We start from the raw sequence: 18,841 nt of genomic DNA, 5'->3' as shown, positions 1-18,841 counted from the left end.
GCCGGGCATTCTACAGTATGTCAGTCGGCTCCCAGCCTAATGTGTATTTAAATTTTCAGACACTTTTGGGGCAGACTGGTGAATTACTGCAATGGTTTTTCCCAGCTATACTGTCTGCTGTCCACAATGGGAAGCATCTCCGGGGATCTACCACAGCCACTGCAGGCTTGTGTCTGGCATCCCTGAGCTCCATGTGACCATCAGTCATGCAGTGGCTGGTAAGTACTCTTCCCATCTACGATGGGAAAGCAGTTTCATAATAGTCTTAGTCACACTCCTATGACACCCAGGCATTGTAAGGACTCAAGAAGCCATTGAAAAATGGCAGTCCTCCATTTTTATAAGCCCAAGAAAAAGGCGCTATACTTGCATAGCCTTCTCCTGTGTATGCTGTTCCTTAGTGAAAGCCACAGCCATTAGTGTCTGCTCAGCTGCAATTGAGGGGCACTGATGTATATGCTGAAAAATGATCTTCTCTGGCTCATTCCCTATTGCTACCTCTGGAACGTCCACCATGGGGAGCCAGAAAGGAACCAACTCGTTTGGCCTATGGGCAAAACAATTGAACAAGGAGTTCCCTGTAGATGAGGTCAGAAAGGTATTCCTGTACCTACTGTAGGGCAATGATTTTACCTAACTCCTGTCCAAACATCACCTACAAAAGGAAGAGCCTTTATCAATCGCTTAGATTCAGAATCTGCCTCCAAGCATGCAGCCAAAGAGCATACCTGGAAGCCACTGCAGAAGAGGACATCCTAGCGGAAACCATTTCTGCATCAACAGCTCTTTCACTTAGATAATTATCCAACTATATACAGGCACAAGGTTGTCGTCATTCATTATGTCCACCTCCTAATTTGCATACGTTTTTTAAATATTTCACCATCTAAATGTTTTAAATGTACCCGCTTTGTTTTACTTTATATGTTATACTCATTATTAATAAATATAATGTTATTTTGATTTATATTAAACACTACCTTTAAATATATCTGACATGCTAAAATCTATCATAGACTGTATTCCTTAAATTTTGGAATACACTTTGATATCTTAGGCAGCAGAGCTTACTTGCACTTTAAACCTGATGTCCAGTAACACCAACCATTCTAAATTCTGTAATGTCCTGGGTATAGTGCATGGATTTGGGTCTGTCTTCCATCAGGCAGCATTTCATATCCATCACTTAACAGTGCTCCACAGTTTCCACGTTGGTTCTTCACAGTGGTGCCATTTGTCTAGTCACGATATACACCTTCACCACAGCAGCTCACAAACTGCGCTGTTTCAGAAATACTGCCACCTTTGGCCTGAATGCCGATACTCATCCCTTTTTGCAACTCGGATAAATCGCCCCCTTTACCCATGACAGCAACGAGTAATATATATGCAGACGGCTTATCACACACCTTATATACCCACCAAGCCATCACATGATTCGTGACGCACTTCATGGGCTACGCGCTATTGCCGTCAATTGTAGGAGGTGGTCATAATAAAGTGACTCCACCGTGTAGATGCAACTGATTTTATATGGATTTCAAAGAATCATCCTCTCCTCCCAATTTCATCCAATTACATGATTTAGATATTTGTTTGCATTTCAGGTTAAAACCCGCTCCTACCTGCTTAGCTCAGTATCACAGTGGATGAAGTATGTATCTGAGGATAAGCTGCAGAGCTTTGCTGATGCGTTCATGATTACACCGTTTGAGGCCCAGAGTAAGTCATGGGATGTGGAGATGTCTAACACTATTCTGTTAGGTCTGAGCCAGGCAATGAAGCTTCCCAGTCCCCCACAACACTGCTGGAGCTTCTTGTGCAAAACCACAGAGCGGATCTACCAGCTATTACCAGATGAGATACAGGTACAGCGCTGTCCAGTATTTAGTTTAACATTCGGTTATATTTCGGTTACATTCAGTTTTTTATATATATTTAATTGTTAAGCAGATAAAAGTTTTTATCCCTGAAGAACAACATGGTGGTTTGTTTTGTATTTTAAATAGACTTTGTTTGGTTTCAGCACCATTTGTAAATGTGCGATCTCTGAACCATCTGTCATTTTTTGTTTTTGCATATACTGTGCCTGACTACAGAGGACAAATGTGGAGCTCTACATTGAAATTGCTAAATGCATCTCAGAAATGGCCGATAGTGAGATTGAACGAATTTGCTGCATTTCCAAGGTAAATGATATTATAACAATGACATTTTGGATTCAATACAGTTGTTCACCTTACTTTAACATTATGCGAGAGTGACCATTCTTAGTTGTATTCATGTCCGTAGACCTAAGCTGTGAAGTTTTCAGAACTTTCTAATTCTTCCCTGTTCTTCAACCAACTACAGGAGTTCATCACAAAGTCTACATTGGTGCGAGTGTATTTGATCTCTCAGGGTCGCCTACCATTTTCATACCTGAGTGATGTGATTGGAGTGGCCGCAGAGTGCAAGGATAAGCAGACCATAATCTGGCTGTTACTGCAAGCTTTCTATCAAGCACGCGTCATAAGCCACCCGAACACGGGTAAGTTAGATTTAGTGCAATGACCCTGCTGTAATTTTTCCATTTAGAAAACATAGCGACGGTTAACATACTCGCTACTTTTTCATGTAGCCCACAAACACTAGGCAGATTTTACACTGCCTGGTGTTTGTGCAGTTAGGATACAACCCCCCAACTCTAAATCTCTACACATATGCAGTAGCCAGGATACTTTATTAAAAAATATAGATATGTGTATATACATATATAGAAGATAATAAGTGCTAGTCCTTAATTTATCACCGGCGGTCACTATTGTCAATGTCTAGGTTGATTGGTTATTTTCGTCACACTTTCTCCACTATGGGTCTGTGGATTGTAGCTTGGTCCCTCCAAACGCCGCTAGGTCAATGGCCAAAGAAATCAGGAAATAATGGAGATAGAACAAGCGCCCTGATAGTGTAATAAATTTAAAACAAAATATCCACACAGTATATATGGGTAATCTGCATACCAAATATTGGATTTTTTATAGGCACATCAAAAGAGGGTTTTTCTCTGGCTGGGTCCACAGGATTATCCACAGGATAACATTGGGATATTGTCGAGCAACAGCGAAAATGGTACCAACACGGTCACAAGCTTTCTGGCCTCCCAGGATGCATTGGGGCCTTCACCATATAGTCCCGCCCCCTGACTCAGTCAGATCAGTTTTTTGCTTGGTGCGGCAGGAAGCCACATGGTCATAGGGCTGCTGTGAGAGCAGCCTCAAGCTTTTATTATTTTATTTTTGTAGACTTACTATATTGTTTTTTTTGAGCGACTTATCTTAACAGCATCTTAAACGCATTCTGGAAAGAGTCGCTCCAACAACTCCCCACCGGGTCGCAACAACGCTTACCTTCGGGTATCAGTGCTGTCTCGACGGGCATCTGTGTCAGATGTTCTAGCAGGTCCAGCAGACGTAACCAGGCTGTGGCCGGAGCATGGGGAGACTGTGAGTCTATGGACTTCCTCTTACTAGAGGGGTCAGGACACAGCTACACTGATTTTGTTGGAGACTACAAACAGTGTGTTGATGCGCCGAACATCTAGAGTGCGACAGCGCTACGCTCCGGGGATCATAGGCGCCAGGACTAGGTAGAGGCCGCGATCCTGGGAGTTTAAGTCAACAGGGGTATTCAGACGCTCTCCTGGCCGTCCCTCCTCCGAGTTCATGGCCAGTTTCTCGTTTCATGAACTAAATGACCTCACTTCCGGCTCAGACGCTACCACGAGGGTACTCGGTCGCAGCTTAGACGCTGCGGTTGTGTACACTGGAGATAAACCCGCCCAGACCGAGTTGCAGGCCTTAGCGTCTGCATACACGTGGAAGTCGCTCAGCGTCCGTGTCCGTTGGTGAGCGTCCGTGTCCGTTATCAGTTATCAAGAGCGGCAGTGTACACCAGTAGCGTCTGAATCCACTCAGCGTCTTACGAGCGTATTTGCTTGGATATGGAAGTGTGGTGAGTCTCCCTGTATCCCGCTCTACGGAGGCAGGGTATACAGGACTAAAAATTCTCTCTACTTCTTAGTATGCATTGTTAATTTTTAGTACCTATTGCATATGAGACCTGTATATTACTGTGTTTTCTGCATGCTATGTTGAAAAAAGAACCAGTTTAAAACAGAAGTACAATTTTCCTACTTATGTATAAGTTGTTATGGAGGTTGTATTCTCATATGGCAATGTCTAATGTTTTAACATGTGACTGACTTCTAGTATGTATGCTGACTTTTCTGTGTAATGTCAGTCCTGTTCTGACCCTCAAATCAGGTGCACTGTGGTCAGATTGATCTCACCTCTATATACTGACATATAGGGTGATTTTCAGTCACAAATTGTGCAGTTAATACCATGTCTGTGAGCGGCAAAAGTGATGAGGAGAATTTATCAAGCACTCCTACAGCCCTAACATGCTTATCTTGTAAGTCAGGGGTAATTGATATGAATCAATTGGTCACTTATAAGGGGTTTGTGTGCAAACTGTTTCGCTTTTCAGCGAAGTAAAAAACAGGAGTTGGTTCAACCACCAACAGAGCCACCATGGAATATGTTCGCAAAGACTATGTCTTCAATAGCAGACAGGTTAGCTCCGGTAGCACCACCTCAAGGGTTAGGTTACACTATGATCCCATACATGCAGCTCCCTTCCTATGGTTTGGTTCCAGTAGCCTCTACAAGCAACCAAGGGGCAGGTAAGACTAAGACAGATACGTCTGTGTGGCAGACTACACAAGATGATACATCGGATGATGATGATACAATAGATTCAACTCCGTATGATGATCAGTCGCAGAGCTTTAATTCAGAAGATGTAGCTGAGCTTATTAATGCTGTGAAGGCCGTTCTCTCGTTGGAAGAGCCAGCCAAGACAGTGTTAAAAGCTAAAGCACCTGTATTTAAACAAACAAAATCAGTGAAAGCTGAATTCCCAGCGTCAGATGAGCTGACGGAAATTATGGATGAGTCTTGGGCAGCGCCCAGTAAAAAGTATAAGATTCCTAAGAGATGGGATTCTTATTATCCATTTCCTGCTGTGGATTGTTCGAAAAGAGAAGTTCCTCCAAAAGTAGATGCACATGTTCTGCGACTCGTGCATAAATCTGCTTTACCACTGTCATCTACCTCATTGAATGATGTCACAGACAGAAGGGTAGAGAGCCTGTTGAAAAATATTTTTTCTCTAGTAGGAGCAGTGGTAAGACCTGCTATGGCTTCGGCCTGGGTAGCAAAGGCAATGGGCGAATAGATAGAGGAACTAGAGAATGACATCCCTTCTCCTACTAGGGAGCAAGAGGATCGTTTTTGCCGTTTAAGACAATCTGCCCAGTATTTGGAAGAAGCAGCAATTGATGTAGGCACAGTTGCTTCTAAAGCTTCAGCCTTGATAGTAGTCGCTCGCAGAGCAGTTTGGCTACGGACCTGGAAGGCAGATGCGGAGTCCAAGAAAGAATTGGAAGCATTGCCTTTTGTCGGTAATATATTATTTGGAAAACCTTTATCGGATATCCTAGAATCAGAGGCTGAATCGAAAAAGGTCAGATTTCCGGCTGCTTATAACCCTAAGTCCAAGGGTTTAAAATTTCGCTCATTTCGCTGGCAAAGCGAAAGCTAAAGAGGAGCCTAAGCAACCCCAGTTTAAATCCAGGGGTAGGAAGCAGTGGGCTAGCAAAAAGCCAGCTTCAAAACCTGAACAGAAACCGTCAGCCTGAAGAGACGGGCCTCCGCCTGAAGGATTCCAGGGTTGGGGGCCGACTCCTTCTTTTTGCACACATATGGCAACAGTCAACAGCAGATGCTTGGGTGCAGAAGGTAGTATCTCAGGGGTGTGGGTTCCCATTCAGGAGGCAGCCTCCTCAAAGATTTTTTTGCACCAGCCCGTCTCGTATAGAGTCGAAGGCCAATGCCCTGCAAGAAGCAGTCCAAAAATGACTGCAGTCAGGTGTGTTTGACCCAGTACCTCCATCACAAAGGGGACAGGGGTTTTACTCCAATCTATTTCTAATCCAGAAGCCAAATGGGTCATATCGACCAATTCTAAATCTGAAAATGTTGAACAAATACATATGGATCCCGAAGTTCCACATGGAGACGTTATGCTCCATAATGTTGGCTATGGAACCAGGAGATTACATGGTATCTCTGGATGTACGGGATGCTTACCTGCATGTGCCTATAGCACTGTTGCATCAGTGTTACCTCAGGTATGCCATCCTCCAGGAACATTTTTAGTTCCAAGCGCTGCCTTTCGGGCTAGCTACAGCACCCAGGGTGTTTACCAAGATCATGGTGGTTATGGCAGCTTGTCTGCACAAACAGGGGATAAGAATATTCCCATACCTAGACGACCTGTTAATTTTAGCACAGTCGCAAGATTTACTGTTGAGCCATCTTCAACAGACGATAGTTTGTTTACAGAGACACGGGTGGCTCATAAATTGGGAAAAGTCGTCTCTGAATCCATCACAGCGGATGGTTCATTTGGGAGCCATATTGGATTCAGACCTACAGAAAGTTCTCTTACCAGAGAAAAAGATAGTCAAGGTGCAGGTCATGGCTCAGGAAGCGTTGCAAGCCCAGACAATGTCAGTCCATGCAGCAATGCGACTGTTGGGTCTGATGGTATCAACCTTCGACATGGTGCAATATGCGCAATTCCACTCCAGACCATTGCAGCACCTTATTCTGACCAAATGGAACGGAAATCATCAGACGATAAAGAAGCAGATGATAAAGATTCCAGTAAATGTAAAAAGGTCTCTAGCGTGGTGGCTACAGACAGACCATTTAAACAAGGGGAGACCCTTTTGGATAAAAGAGTGGCAAGTCCGGACAACAGATGCCAGCCTGCAGGGCTGGGGGGGCGGTACTCGGAAGCCTATGGTTCCAAGGAAAGTGGACCCCAAGGGAAAGTCGCCTGCCAATAAATCTGTTAGAAATAAGGGCCATTTACTTGGCTCTGGTTCAGGCAAAGGACAATCTACAAGGAAGACCAGTCCAGATCTGCTCAGACAATGCAACAGCAGTAGCATACCTCAATCATCAAGGAGGAACTCACAGCAAGAGACTGATGGAGGAAGTAACTCCCATTCTAAAATGGGCAGAACTCCATCTCCCAGCATTGTCAGCAGTATTTGTCCCGGGTGTACTAAACTGGGAAGCGGATTTTCTCAGTCAACACAGCATTCAGGAAACCGAATGGGCACTACACCCAGAAGTGTTTCAGACACTGGTGAACAGATGGGGTCTACCAGAGATAGACCTTATGGCATCTCGTCTAAACAACAAAGTTCCAAGGTACGGATCGAGAACAAGGGACCCAGGAGCGGTCCTTGTAGACGCACTGTCAGTAGAATGGAGGTTTCAGCTGGCGTATCTGTTCCCGCCAATATCTCTGTTACCCAGAGTAGTGAGAAAGATAAAACAGGCAAAAGGAGCGATCATTCTAATAGCTCCAGCTTGGCCAAGAAGGCATTGGTACACAGATCTGTTGAGAATGTCCATGGAAGCACCGATACTGCTCCCTCAATGTCCAGATCTGCTAATGCAGGGTCCTTGTTGTCACAGTCATCTGGATCGCCTGTCTTTGACGGCGTGGCTGTTGAAACCTCTATCTTAGAGGCTAAAGGATTTTCGAAACAAGTAATCCAAACTATGCTTAGAGCAAGAAAGCCTTCTTCGGCCCGTGTGTATCATAGAATATGGCAAGCCTATATTCATTGGTGTACTGGAAAAAATTTAAATCCGAGATCTTTTAAAGTAGCGAGGATTTTGGATTTCCTTCAGGCAGGATTGGATAAAGGGTTGAAAGTTGCTTCCTTGAGGGTTCAAGTTTCAGCGTTAACTGTATGGTTTCAGCAGAAGATTGCTGATTTACAGGATGTACGTACGTTTTTTCAAGGAGTAGTACATATTCAACCTCCATTTGTTCCTCCTGCAGCTCCCTGGGATTTGAATTTAGTTCTTACATTTCTCCAGGGTCCTCTGTTTGAACCACTTGAGAGAGCAGATCTTCAATGGTTAACGGTTAAAGTTCTTTTTTTACTGGCAATGGCGTCAGCCAGAAGAGTGTCAGATTTAGGAGCATTATCATGTAAGTCTCCTTTCCTAAGTTTTTTTCCAGACAGAGCAGTTCTCAGAACGAGATCTAGCTATCTTTCAAAGGTGGTATCAAAGTTTCACCTGAATGAAGAGATTGTAGTCCCAGCTTTTCAGGTATCAGGACTATCTGCGGGAGAAGCGTCGCTGGACGTGGTCCGGGCTTTAAGAATCTACATAGATCGTACTAGTGCCATCAGGAAAACAGATTCTCTATTCATCCTCTACAGATTCCATAGAAGAGGATGGCCTGCTAGTAAACAGACGCTGGCAAGATGGCTCCGAATGGTAATATCAGAAGCTTATTCTCATGCAGATCTCCCTATTCCGGCTGATGTCTCTGCACACTCTACACGTAAGGTAGGTCCTTCTTGGGCAGCACAACAGGGTGCTTCAGCAGAACAGATATGTAGGGCAGCCACATGGTCTTCCATAAACACATTCATTAGACATTATGCCTTGGATACTTTTGCCTCTCATGACGCAGACTTCGGGCGAAAGGTCCTCCTGTGCAATCAGGAGCGTCCCCACCACTAAAATGGCTTTGGGAATCCCAATGTTATCCTGTGGACCCAGCCAGAGAAATATACGTTATGGTAAGAACTTACCGTTGATAACGTGATTTCTCTTATGTCCACAGGTATCCCACCCTGACGCATCTGATTTGAGGATCTAGACAATCACTAAAACCTCTTCCTTCTTGTATGGAAGGGTGTCCATGTGTGTTCTTATGGCCTAAACAGGTCTATACCTGATGTTCCTGCCTAAAATTGCTGTGGAAAGAACTGATCTGACTGAGTCAGGGGGCGGGACTATATGGGGAAGGCCCCAATGCATCCTGGGAGGCCAGAAAGCTCGTGACCATGTTGGTGCCATATTCGCTGTCGCTCGACAATATCCCAATGTTATCCTGTGGATACCTGTGGACATAAGAGAAATCACGTTATCAACGGTGAGTTCTTACCATAACGTATATTTTCGCCTCCTTTCTACAACCATAAACTTCACTTTACAAGATTTAGTGGTCATCAAACCAAATAGCCAGGTCAATCTTCCTCCTCACAGTTACTTCCAGTGAATCTTGGACAGCATATCCATCCCATAGTAGTGACTGTACGCTAGGACATTTTATACACAGGTCTATAACGCACAACATTTGTGGGTCCCGGCCATCTGCAGCTCTGGTATACTCTCTGAACCACGGTCTCCGATCTGTTTTATAGCAGCCCAGTCTGCTGTTGTTCTGAGAGTATACCAGAGCTGCAGATGGCCAGGACCTTGACAAATCTTGTGAGTTACATTGCAATTAGGTTGTAGTTTTCTTTGCGGGCTGGGTTTTTTTTTCATTGGGTGTTTTTTTTTTTTAGGAGTTCTGAAGAGAATGGAATGGTTGCTGGACCTGATCAGTCACATCAGAAATGTAGCCCATCAGTCCATCCAGTTGCACAATGTTCAGCTCAGCATGGTATGGCTCCATTATACTGTAGCTTGCTAATTCTCAGCATTGTATCTTGGCAAATATAATGGTGCTTTTCACTATTTTAATTTTCTCCGGTTACTTCCTGTTCAGGCAGTGGATTTTCTACTACATGTTTTTGCCACATCTGTAGTGTCTTGGTGTGATCATGCAATTCCTTTACTTCTCGGAGTCCATGGAAGCTGGTTACCATGGAAATGTGACTCTCCCATTACCCCTGGAGGTTTGGGAAAGAATTCTCTGGACATAGTGACTGTACATGAGTGTTTAACAGCATTGCCCTCTAGTTTGCGGCTGTTGTTAGCCAAGGAACCATGGAAGGAACACACGCTAAAGGTATTTTGTTCAAGAAAAACAACAAAAGTCTCTTGCTTACCTTTCAAAGCATTGGTGCTACTGTTCAATTGGGTTGTATCACAATTGTTATCCAGATTGAGAAGCCATTATATAAATTTTTCTACCTGCCTGATTAAATTAGTGAGTCTGCATTATAAGTCATTTACATTTTTAACAGTAATGCATGAAGAGGATGAAAATATAATTTGACCTTATTCCATCTATTTTTTTTATTTTCTATCTCGGATGATTAAACTATTTATATAAACACTATGTTGGGAAATGGAAATACTGAGAATATTTTACTATACAGGCTTCTTACTACTCCATCAAGGTAAATATAGGACATGGCAGAAGTCCAGATCAGTTTGTGTTTATACTGATGATATCTCAGCTTGTATGAAATAACACTAGTATTTCACCAAGGAGAATTCAATCCTGGCTGCCAAGCTTCACCTGCAGGCTGTTTACTAGTGATTTGGGGGTGCAATGTTAGCAGTCACACCAGTGGGGGCCCCATTGTAATCCCCGTATTCTACACAGACTCAGGCGTACTTGGCTCTTTCCCTCTGTTGGAATTATGCAATACGGGTATCGCCTGTATAGCCGCTACTAGAGGCGTTAGAAATCAGAATGTTTGCTTTGCACAGCACATAGGGTGCGTGTGACAGGTGCTTCCATCTAGATACCTTGGAGGCATCCTTTTTGTGCCATGAACCAGTATGCAGTGTATGAATTTGCCTGGAGCCTGTAACATTACTGAGACGGTGCATCTGTCTAGTATTCATGAGTCCAGACTTCATGAGGTGCTGGTTTTTAGTGACTTGATTGGTCAGATGCTCCTAAATATTAATTTCTCTATCGTCCTAGTGGATGCTGGGGTTCCTGAAAGGACCATGGGGAATAGCGGCTCCGCAGGAGACAGGGCACAAAAAGTAAAGCTTTTCCAGATCAGGTGGTGTGCACTGGCTCCTCCCCCTATGACCCTCCTCCAGACTCCAGTTAGATTTTTGTGCCCGGCCGAGAAGGGTGCAATCTAGGTGGCTCTCCTAAAGAGCTGCTTAGAAAAAGTTTAGCTTAGGTTTTTTATTTTACAGTGAGTCCTGCTGGCAACAGGATCACTGCAACGAGGGACTGAGGGGAGAAGAAGTGAACTCACCTGCGTGCAGGATGGATTGGCTTCTTGGCTACTGGACATCAGCTCCAGAGGGACGATCACAGGTACAGCCTGGATGGTCACCGGAGCCGCGCCGCCGGCCCCCTTGCAGATGCTGAAGTCAGAAGAGGTCCAGAATCGGCGGCTGAAGACTCCTGCAGTCTTCTAAAGGTAGCGCACAGCACTGCAGCTGTGCGCCATTTTCCTCTCAGCACACTTCACACGCAGTCACTGAGGGTGCAGGGCGCTGGGGGGGGGGCGCCCTGGGAGGCAAATGTAACCTATATAAAGGCTAAAAATACCTCACATATAGCCCCCAGAGGCTATATGGAGATATTTAACCCCTGCCTGGATTCACTAAATAGCGGGAGACGAGCCCGCCGGAAAAGGGGCGGGCCTATCTCCTCAGCACACGGCGCCATTTCCTCTCACAGCTCCGCTGGTCAGGACGGCTCCCAGGTCTCTCCCCTGCACTGCACTACAGAAACAGGGTAAAACAGAGAGGGGGGGCAAATTTATGGCGATATTTTGATATATATAAAGCAGCTATAAGGGAGCACTTATTATAAGGCTATCCCTGTTATATATAGCGCTTTTGGTGTGTGCTGGCAAACTCTCCCTCTGTCTCCCCAAAGGGCTAGTGGGTCCTGTCTTCGTTAGGAGCATTCCCTGTGTGTCTGCTGTGTGTCGGTACGTGTGTGTCGACATGTATGAGGACGATATTGGTGTGGAGGCGGAGCAATTGCCAAATATGAGGATGTCACCCCCTAGGGAGTCGACACCAGAATGGATGCCTTTATTTATGGAACTACGGGATAGTGTCAACACGCTAAAGCAGTCGTTTGACGACATGAGACGGCCGGACAATCAATTAGTGCCTGTCCAGGCGACTCAAACACCGTCAGGGGCTGTGAAACGCCCTTTGCCTCAGTCGGTCGACACAGACCCAGACACAGGCACTGACTCCAGTGGTGACGGTGACGAATCAACCGTATTTTCCAGTAGGGCCACACGTTATATGATTTTGGCAATGAAGGAGGCGTTACATTTAGCTGATACTACAGGTACCACTAAACAGGGTATTATGTGGGGTGTGAAAAAACTACCTATAGTTTTTCCTGAATCAGAAGAATTAAATGACGTGTGTAATGAAGCGTGGGTTGCCCCTGATAAAAAGCTGATAATTTCAAAGAAATTATTGGCATTATACCCTTTCCCGCCAGAGGTTAGGGAGCGCTGGGAAACACCTCCTAGGGTGGTGGACAAGGCGCTAACACGCTTATCTAAACAAGTGGCGTTACCCTCTCCTGAGACGGCCGCACTTAAAGATCCATCAGATAGGAGGATGGAAAATATCCAAAAAAGTATATACACACATGCAGGTGTTATACTACGACCAGCTATAGCGACTGCCTGGATGTGCAGTGCTGGGGTAGTTTGGTCAGAGTCCCTGATTGAAAATATTGATACCCTGGACAGGGACAATATTTTACTGTCGTTAGAACAAATAAAGGATGCATTTCTTTATATGCGTGATGCACAGAGGGATATCTGCACACTGGCATCACGGGTAAGTGCTATGTCCATTTCGGCCAGAAGAGCTTTATGGACGCGACAGTGGACAGGCGATGCGGATTCAAAACGACATATGGAAGTTTTGCCGTATAAAGGGGAGGAGTTATTTGGAGTCGGTCTATCAGATTTGGTGGCCACGGCTACAGCCGGGAAATCCACCTTTCTACCTCAAGTCACTCCCCAACAGAAAAAGGCACCGACTTTTCAACCGCAGCTCTTTCGTTCCTTTAAAAATAAGAGAGCAAAGGGCTATTCATATCTGCCACGAGGCAGAGGTCGAGGGAAGAGACAGCAACAGGCAGCTCCTTCCCAGGAACAGAAGCCTTCCCCGGCTTCTACAAAAGCCTCAGCATGACGCTGGGGCTTCTCAAGCGGACTCGGGGACGATGGGTGGTCGTCTCAAAAATTACAGCGCGCAGTGGGCTCACTCGCAGGTAGATCCCTGGATCCTGCAGATAATATCTCAGGGGTACAGGTTGGAATTAGAGACAGATCCACCTCGCCGTTTCCTGAAGTCTGCTTTACCAACGTCCCCCTCCGAAAGGGAGACGGTTTTGGAAGCCATTCACAAGCTGTACTCTCAGCAGGTGATAGTCAAGGTACCTCTTCTACAACAAGGGAAGGGGTATTATTCCACTCTTTTTGTGGTACCGAAGCCGGATGGCTCGGTAAGGCCTATTCTAAATCTGAAGTCCTTGAACCTGTACATAAAGAAGTTCAAGTTCAAGATGGAGTCACTCAGAGCAGTGATAGCGAACCTGGAAGAGGGGGACTTTATGGTATCCTTGGACATCAAGGATGCGTATCTCCACGTTCCAATTTACCCCTCACACCAGGGGTACCTCAGGTTCGTTGTACAAAACTGTCACTATCAGTTTCAGACGCTGCCGTTCGGATTGTCCACGGCACCTCGGGTCTTTACAAAGGTAATGGCCGAGATGATGATTCTTCTTCGAAGAAAAGGCATATTAATTATCCCATACTTGGACGATCTCCTAATAAGGGCAAGGTCCAGAGAACAGCTAGAGATGGGATTAGCACTGTCGCAAGAAGTGCTAAAACAGCACGGGTGGATTCTGAATATTCCAAAATCCCAGTTAATGCCGACAACTCGTCTGCTGTTCCTAGGGATGATTCTGGACACGGTTCAGAAAAAGGTTTTTCTCCCGGAGGAAAAAGCCAAGGAGTTATCCGAGCTTGTCAGGAACCTCCTAAAACCAGGAAAGGTGTCTGTACATCAATGCACAAGAGTCCTGGGAAAAATGGTGGCTTCTTACGAAGCAATTCCATTCGGCAGATTCCACGCAAGAATTTTCCAAAGGGATCTGTTGGACAAATGGTCAGGGTCGCATCTTCAGATGCACCTGCGGATAACCCTGTCTCCAAGGACAAGGGTGTCTCTTCTGTGGTGGTTGCAGAGTGCTCATCTATTGGAGGGCCGCAGATTCGGCATACAGGATTGGATCCTGGTGACCACGGACGCCAGCCTGAGAGGCTGGGGAGCAGTCACACAAGGAAGAAACTTCCAGGGAGTATGGACGAGCCTGGAAACGTCTCTTCACATAAACATTCTGGAACTAAGAGCAATATACAATGCTCTAAGCCAGGCAGAACCTCTGCTTCAGGGAAAACCGGTGTTGATCCAGTCGGACAACATCACGGCAGTCGCCCATGTGAACAGACAGGGCGGCACAAGAAGCAGGAGTGCAATGGCAGAAGCTGCAAGGATTCTTCGCTGGGCAGAGAATCATGTGATAGCACTGTCAGCAGTGTTCATCCCGGGAGTGGACAACTGGGAAGCAGACTTCCTCAGCAGACACGATCTTCACCCGGGAGAGTGGGGACTTCATCCAGAAGTCTTCCACTTGCTGGTAACCCGTTGGGAAAGACCAATGGTGGACATGATGGCGTCTCGCCTCAACAAAAAACTGGACAGGTATTGCGCCAGGTCAAGAGATCCGCAGGCAATAGCTGTGGACGCGCTGGTAACGCCTTGGGTGTACCAGTCGGTGTATGTGTTTCCTCCTCTGCCTCTCATACCAAAAGTATTGAGAATTATACGGCAAAGAGGCGTAAGGACGATACTAGTGGTTCCGGATTGGCCAAGAAGGACTTGGTACCCGGAACTTCAAGAGATGATCACGGAAGATCCGTGGCCTCTACCTCTAAGGAGGGACTTGCTTCAGCAGGGTCCCTGTCTGTTTCAAGACTTACCGCGGCTGCGTTTGACGGCATGGCGGTTGAACGCCGGATCCTAAAGGAAAAAGGCATGCCGGAAGAAGTCATTCCTACTTTGATTAAAGCAAGGAAGGAAGTAACCGTGCAACATTATCACCGAATTTGGCGAAAATATGTTGCGTGGTGCGAAGATCGGAGTGCTCCGACGGAGGAATTTCAACTGGGTCGATTCCTACATTTCCTGCAATCAGGATTGTCTATGGGTCTCAAATTGGGATCTATTAAGGTCAAATTTCGGCCCTGTCGATTTTCTTTCAAAAAGAATTGGCTTCAGTCCCTGAAGTCCAGACCTTTGTTAAGGGAGTGCTACATATACTGCCTCCTGTGGTGCCTCCAGTGGCACCGTGGGATCTCAATGTGGTTTTGGACTTTCTAAAATCTCATTGGTTTGAACCACTAAAGAAGGTGGATTTGAAATATCTCACATGGAAAGTGACCATGCTTCTAGCCCTGGCTTCGGCCAGGAGAGTGTCAGAACTGGCAGCTTTATCTTACAAAAGCCCATATCTGATTTTCCATTCGGACAGGGCAGAACTGCGGACTCGTCCGCATTTTCTCCCTAAGGTGGTGTCAGCATTTCATCTGAACCAGCCTATTGTAGTGCCTGCGGCTACAAGTGACTTGGAGGACTCCAAGTTACTGGACGTTGTCAGAGCATTAAAAATATATATTGCAAGGACAGCTGGAGTCAGAAAATCTGACTCGTTGTTTATATTGTATGCACCCAACAAGATGGGTGCTCCTGCGTCTAAGCAGACGATTGCTCGTTGGATCTGTAGCACAATCCAACTTGCACATTCTGTGGCAGGCCTGCCACAGCCTAAATCTGTAAAGGCCCACTCCACAAGGAAGGTGGGCTCATCTTGGGCGGCTGCCCGAGGGGTCTCGGCATTACAACTTTGCCGAGCAGCTACGTGGTCAGGGGAGAACACGTTTGTAAAATTTTACAAATTTGATACTCTGGCTAAGGAGGACCTGGAGTTCTCTCATTCGGTGCTGCAGAGTCATCCGCACTCTCCCGCCCGTTTGGGAGCTTTGGTATAATCCCCATGGTCCTTTCAGGAACCCCAGCATCCACTAGGACGATAGAGAAAATAAGATTTTACTTACCGATAAATCTATTTCTCGGAGTCCGTAGTGGATGCTGGGCGCCCATCCCAAGTGCGGATTATCTGCAATAATTGTACATAGTTATTGTTAACTAATTCGGGTTATTGTTGAAGGAAGCCATCTTTCAGAGGCTCCGCTGTTATCATACTGTTAACTGGGTTTAGATCACAAGTTGTACGGTGTGATTGGTGTGGCTGGTATGAGTCTTACCCGGGATTCAAAATCCTCCCTTATTGTGTACGCTCGTCCGGGCACAGTACCTAACTGGAGTCTGGAGGAGGGTCATAGGGGGAGGAGCCAGTGCACACCACCTGATCTGGAAAAGCTTTACTTTTTGTGCCCTGTCTCCTGCGAAGCCGCTATTCCCCATGGTCCTTTCAGGAACCCCAGCATCCACTACGGACTCCGAGAAATAGATTTATCGGTAAGTAAAATCTTATTTTCTCCCTACACATGGATGTCTCTGCTGTATGTAGGCGACCAGGGCATACTTTACTAGTCACTTTGCAAATTATTCTTGGAAAATAAATTTAACTTACTGGAAATGTTGAAATGGAGATGAATGAATTAAGTCACTTTCTGAGTAAAAATAAAACCCCAAAATAAAAAGTATTATACCCCTATCATAGGGTTTTTACATGTAGATGGTTTAATTGTTACTCTTCCTCTTTTCACAAGTTTATTGACTGGCTGATGACTCTCCTTGAAAGTCCTGAAGAAGCCTTATCAGAGTCATCAAGAACAGTTTTAAAAGGTACTGTGGTTGCTGCCATTGCCGTGTGTGATTGACATAGTATGGGCATGTAAAATAATAAACATAATGCAAAAAATAAAGTCATGGGGGTAAATTTACTAAGGTGGGAGTTTTATAGAACTGGTGATGTTGCCCATAGCAACCAATCAGATTCTACTTAACATTTGTCTAGCTACTTCTAGAAGATAATAGATACAATCTGATTGGTTGCTATGGGCAACATTACCAGTTCTAAAAATCTCCCACCTTAGTAAATTTACCCCATGATGTCATATGAGTTCTGAGACTATTTACACATACTGTATTGTCATACAGTATATTACATAGCTAAAGGTATCTGTCAACAAAACAATACTTAGGGTGTGTACACACGGTGAGATATTTTCTTTCGATTTTGACTATATAGTCAAAATCTCAAGAAAAGTTAGTGCAGATCGCAAGGTGAAAGTCACTTTGCGATCCCGATGCGCAATCCCGCCAGGTCGGCATCGCAAGAAAAGATAGACTGTGCAGGCAAGTCAATCCTTGCTAGATCGGTGTACTATCAAGTTCATCTCACATGTCCATGACATCTCACATAAGCCAAAATCTTACATAAGACAAAATCGTAAGCGCACATAGTCCATATCTCAAGAAAAGTTAGTCAAAATCGGTGGTGCTGGGCTCCGGGAAATCGCAAGTGAAAATCGGGCATAGCAAGGATCTCACCGTGTGTACACACCCTTAGGAATCTGTGCTACCGTCCTTCAGTGTGTCTATCTGTCCCTTTTTAAGTCCTATATAATGTGGTTATTACAAAACTCTTATTGTCAGTGCAGTGGTTAAACTATATTTCCTTGTATGTTTGTGTCTTGCAGCTGCTCTTTTCAACTTGAGAGACTTCCCAGAGTTTAAGAGGAAAGCGGTGTGGACTAGGGCTTATGGCTGGTAGTGGCTTCTGTTGTTGGGTTGTCTATGATGCACATGGGTCACTGATGACCAGCCACGAGTACCATTGCTTTTCATACGTAATATGGGGCATTTCACCAGAGACAAATATAAGTAAAAGGGAATGAGCAAATTATTACATGGACCAAAGTGTCATGTACATCAAACACCACAGAGTTTTATGTAATGCCTTTTATTTATTTCCACAGTGCCTATGTAATACAACCTGAAATAAAAAGAACACATTCAAGCCAACATGAGTATGTTTTGTATTGATTAAATACAATTGCTTCTTGTATGCATGTTCATGATTTTACATTAATAGTGGACAAATTAAAAGCTCTCCCTTCAGTAACTACATCCTAGCACAGAACAGTCCAACAAATTGGGCGGTGACTAGAAGGAAAAGCAATGGCCTATAGAGATGGTTGCCATAACTAGAGTCCCTCCATAACACAAATGTGATCAACAGAATGCTCAGCTCTTCACTGCTCCGCACTTCATGGCTGGCCTGATCACAGTCGGCTCCATCAGATAATCGGGGTACACACGGGGAGATGTGTGCTGAGCGATCTATTACAAAACGCTTAGCACATATCTCTCCCACCACTCAGCGACCTGACTAGATTGTGCATACAGGCCAATCGAGAGTCAGCGATAGCTATCGCTATGGGGCATATGCACAGAGCAATGTATGCTTCTTTTCTAAGCAATCTAGTCAGATTGCTTAGAAATGAGGCATAAATCTCTCTGTGTGTACTAGAGATGAGCGGGTTCGGTTCCTCGGAATCCAAACCCGCCCGAACTTCAGGTTTTTTTACACGGGGCCGAGCGACTCGGATCTTCCCGCCTTGCTCGGTTAACCCGAGCGCGCCCGAACGTCATCATCCCGCTGTCGGATTCTCGCGAGGCTCGTATTCTATCGCGAGACTCGGATTCTATATAAGGAGCCGCGCGTCGCCGCCATTTTCACACGTGCATTGAGATTGATAGGGAAAGGACGTGGCTGGCGTCCTCTCCGTTTAGACTAGAGTACTAGAGAGAGACACAAATTTTGGGGAGCATATTATTAGGAGGAGTACTACTTGCTGCTGATAGTGTGACCAGTGACCACCAGTTTAATTAATCCGTTCTCTGCC

General features: G+C 45.3%; 1 protein-coding gene across 3 annotated transcripts in view; it reads left to right on the top strand.

Moving 5' to 3' along the window:
* FOCAD (focadhesin) overlaps window positions 1-17,957 on the top strand; it is an 872,056-nt gene extending 854,099 nt beyond the window's left edge. For all 3 annotated transcript variants that reach the window (XM_063914161.1, XM_063914160.1, XM_063914162.1), the window contains 7 exons: window positions 1,608-1,868; window positions 2,100-2,189; window positions 2,353-2,530; window positions 9,497-9,594; window positions 9,700-9,942; window positions 16,700-16,775; window positions 17,633-17,957. In XM_063914161.1, coding sequence (XP_063770231.1) covers window positions 1,608-1,868; window positions 2,100-2,189; window positions 2,353-2,530; window positions 9,497-9,594; window positions 9,700-9,942; window positions 16,700-16,775; window positions 17,633-17,706 — 1,020 coding nt within the window. In that variant the 3' untranslated portion in view covers window positions 17,707-17,957. The remainder of the gene's footprint in view (window positions 1-1,607; window positions 1,869-2,099; window positions 2,190-2,352; window positions 2,531-9,496; window positions 9,595-9,699; window positions 9,943-16,699; window positions 16,776-17,632) is intronic.
* The last annotated feature ends 884 nt before the right edge of the window (window positions 17,958-18,841 follow it).

The sequence above is a fragment of the Pseudophryne corroboree genome, chromosome 1 (assembly GCF_028390025.1).
Source record: "Pseudophryne corroboree isolate aPseCor3 chromosome 1, aPseCor3.hap2, whole genome shotgun sequence".
Taxonomy (NCBI): domain Eukaryota; kingdom Metazoa; phylum Chordata; class Amphibia; order Anura; family Myobatrachidae; genus Pseudophryne; species Pseudophryne corroboree.
Note: the sequence above shows the minus strand (reverse complement) of the source record. Positions and strands in the feature narration are given on the sequence as shown.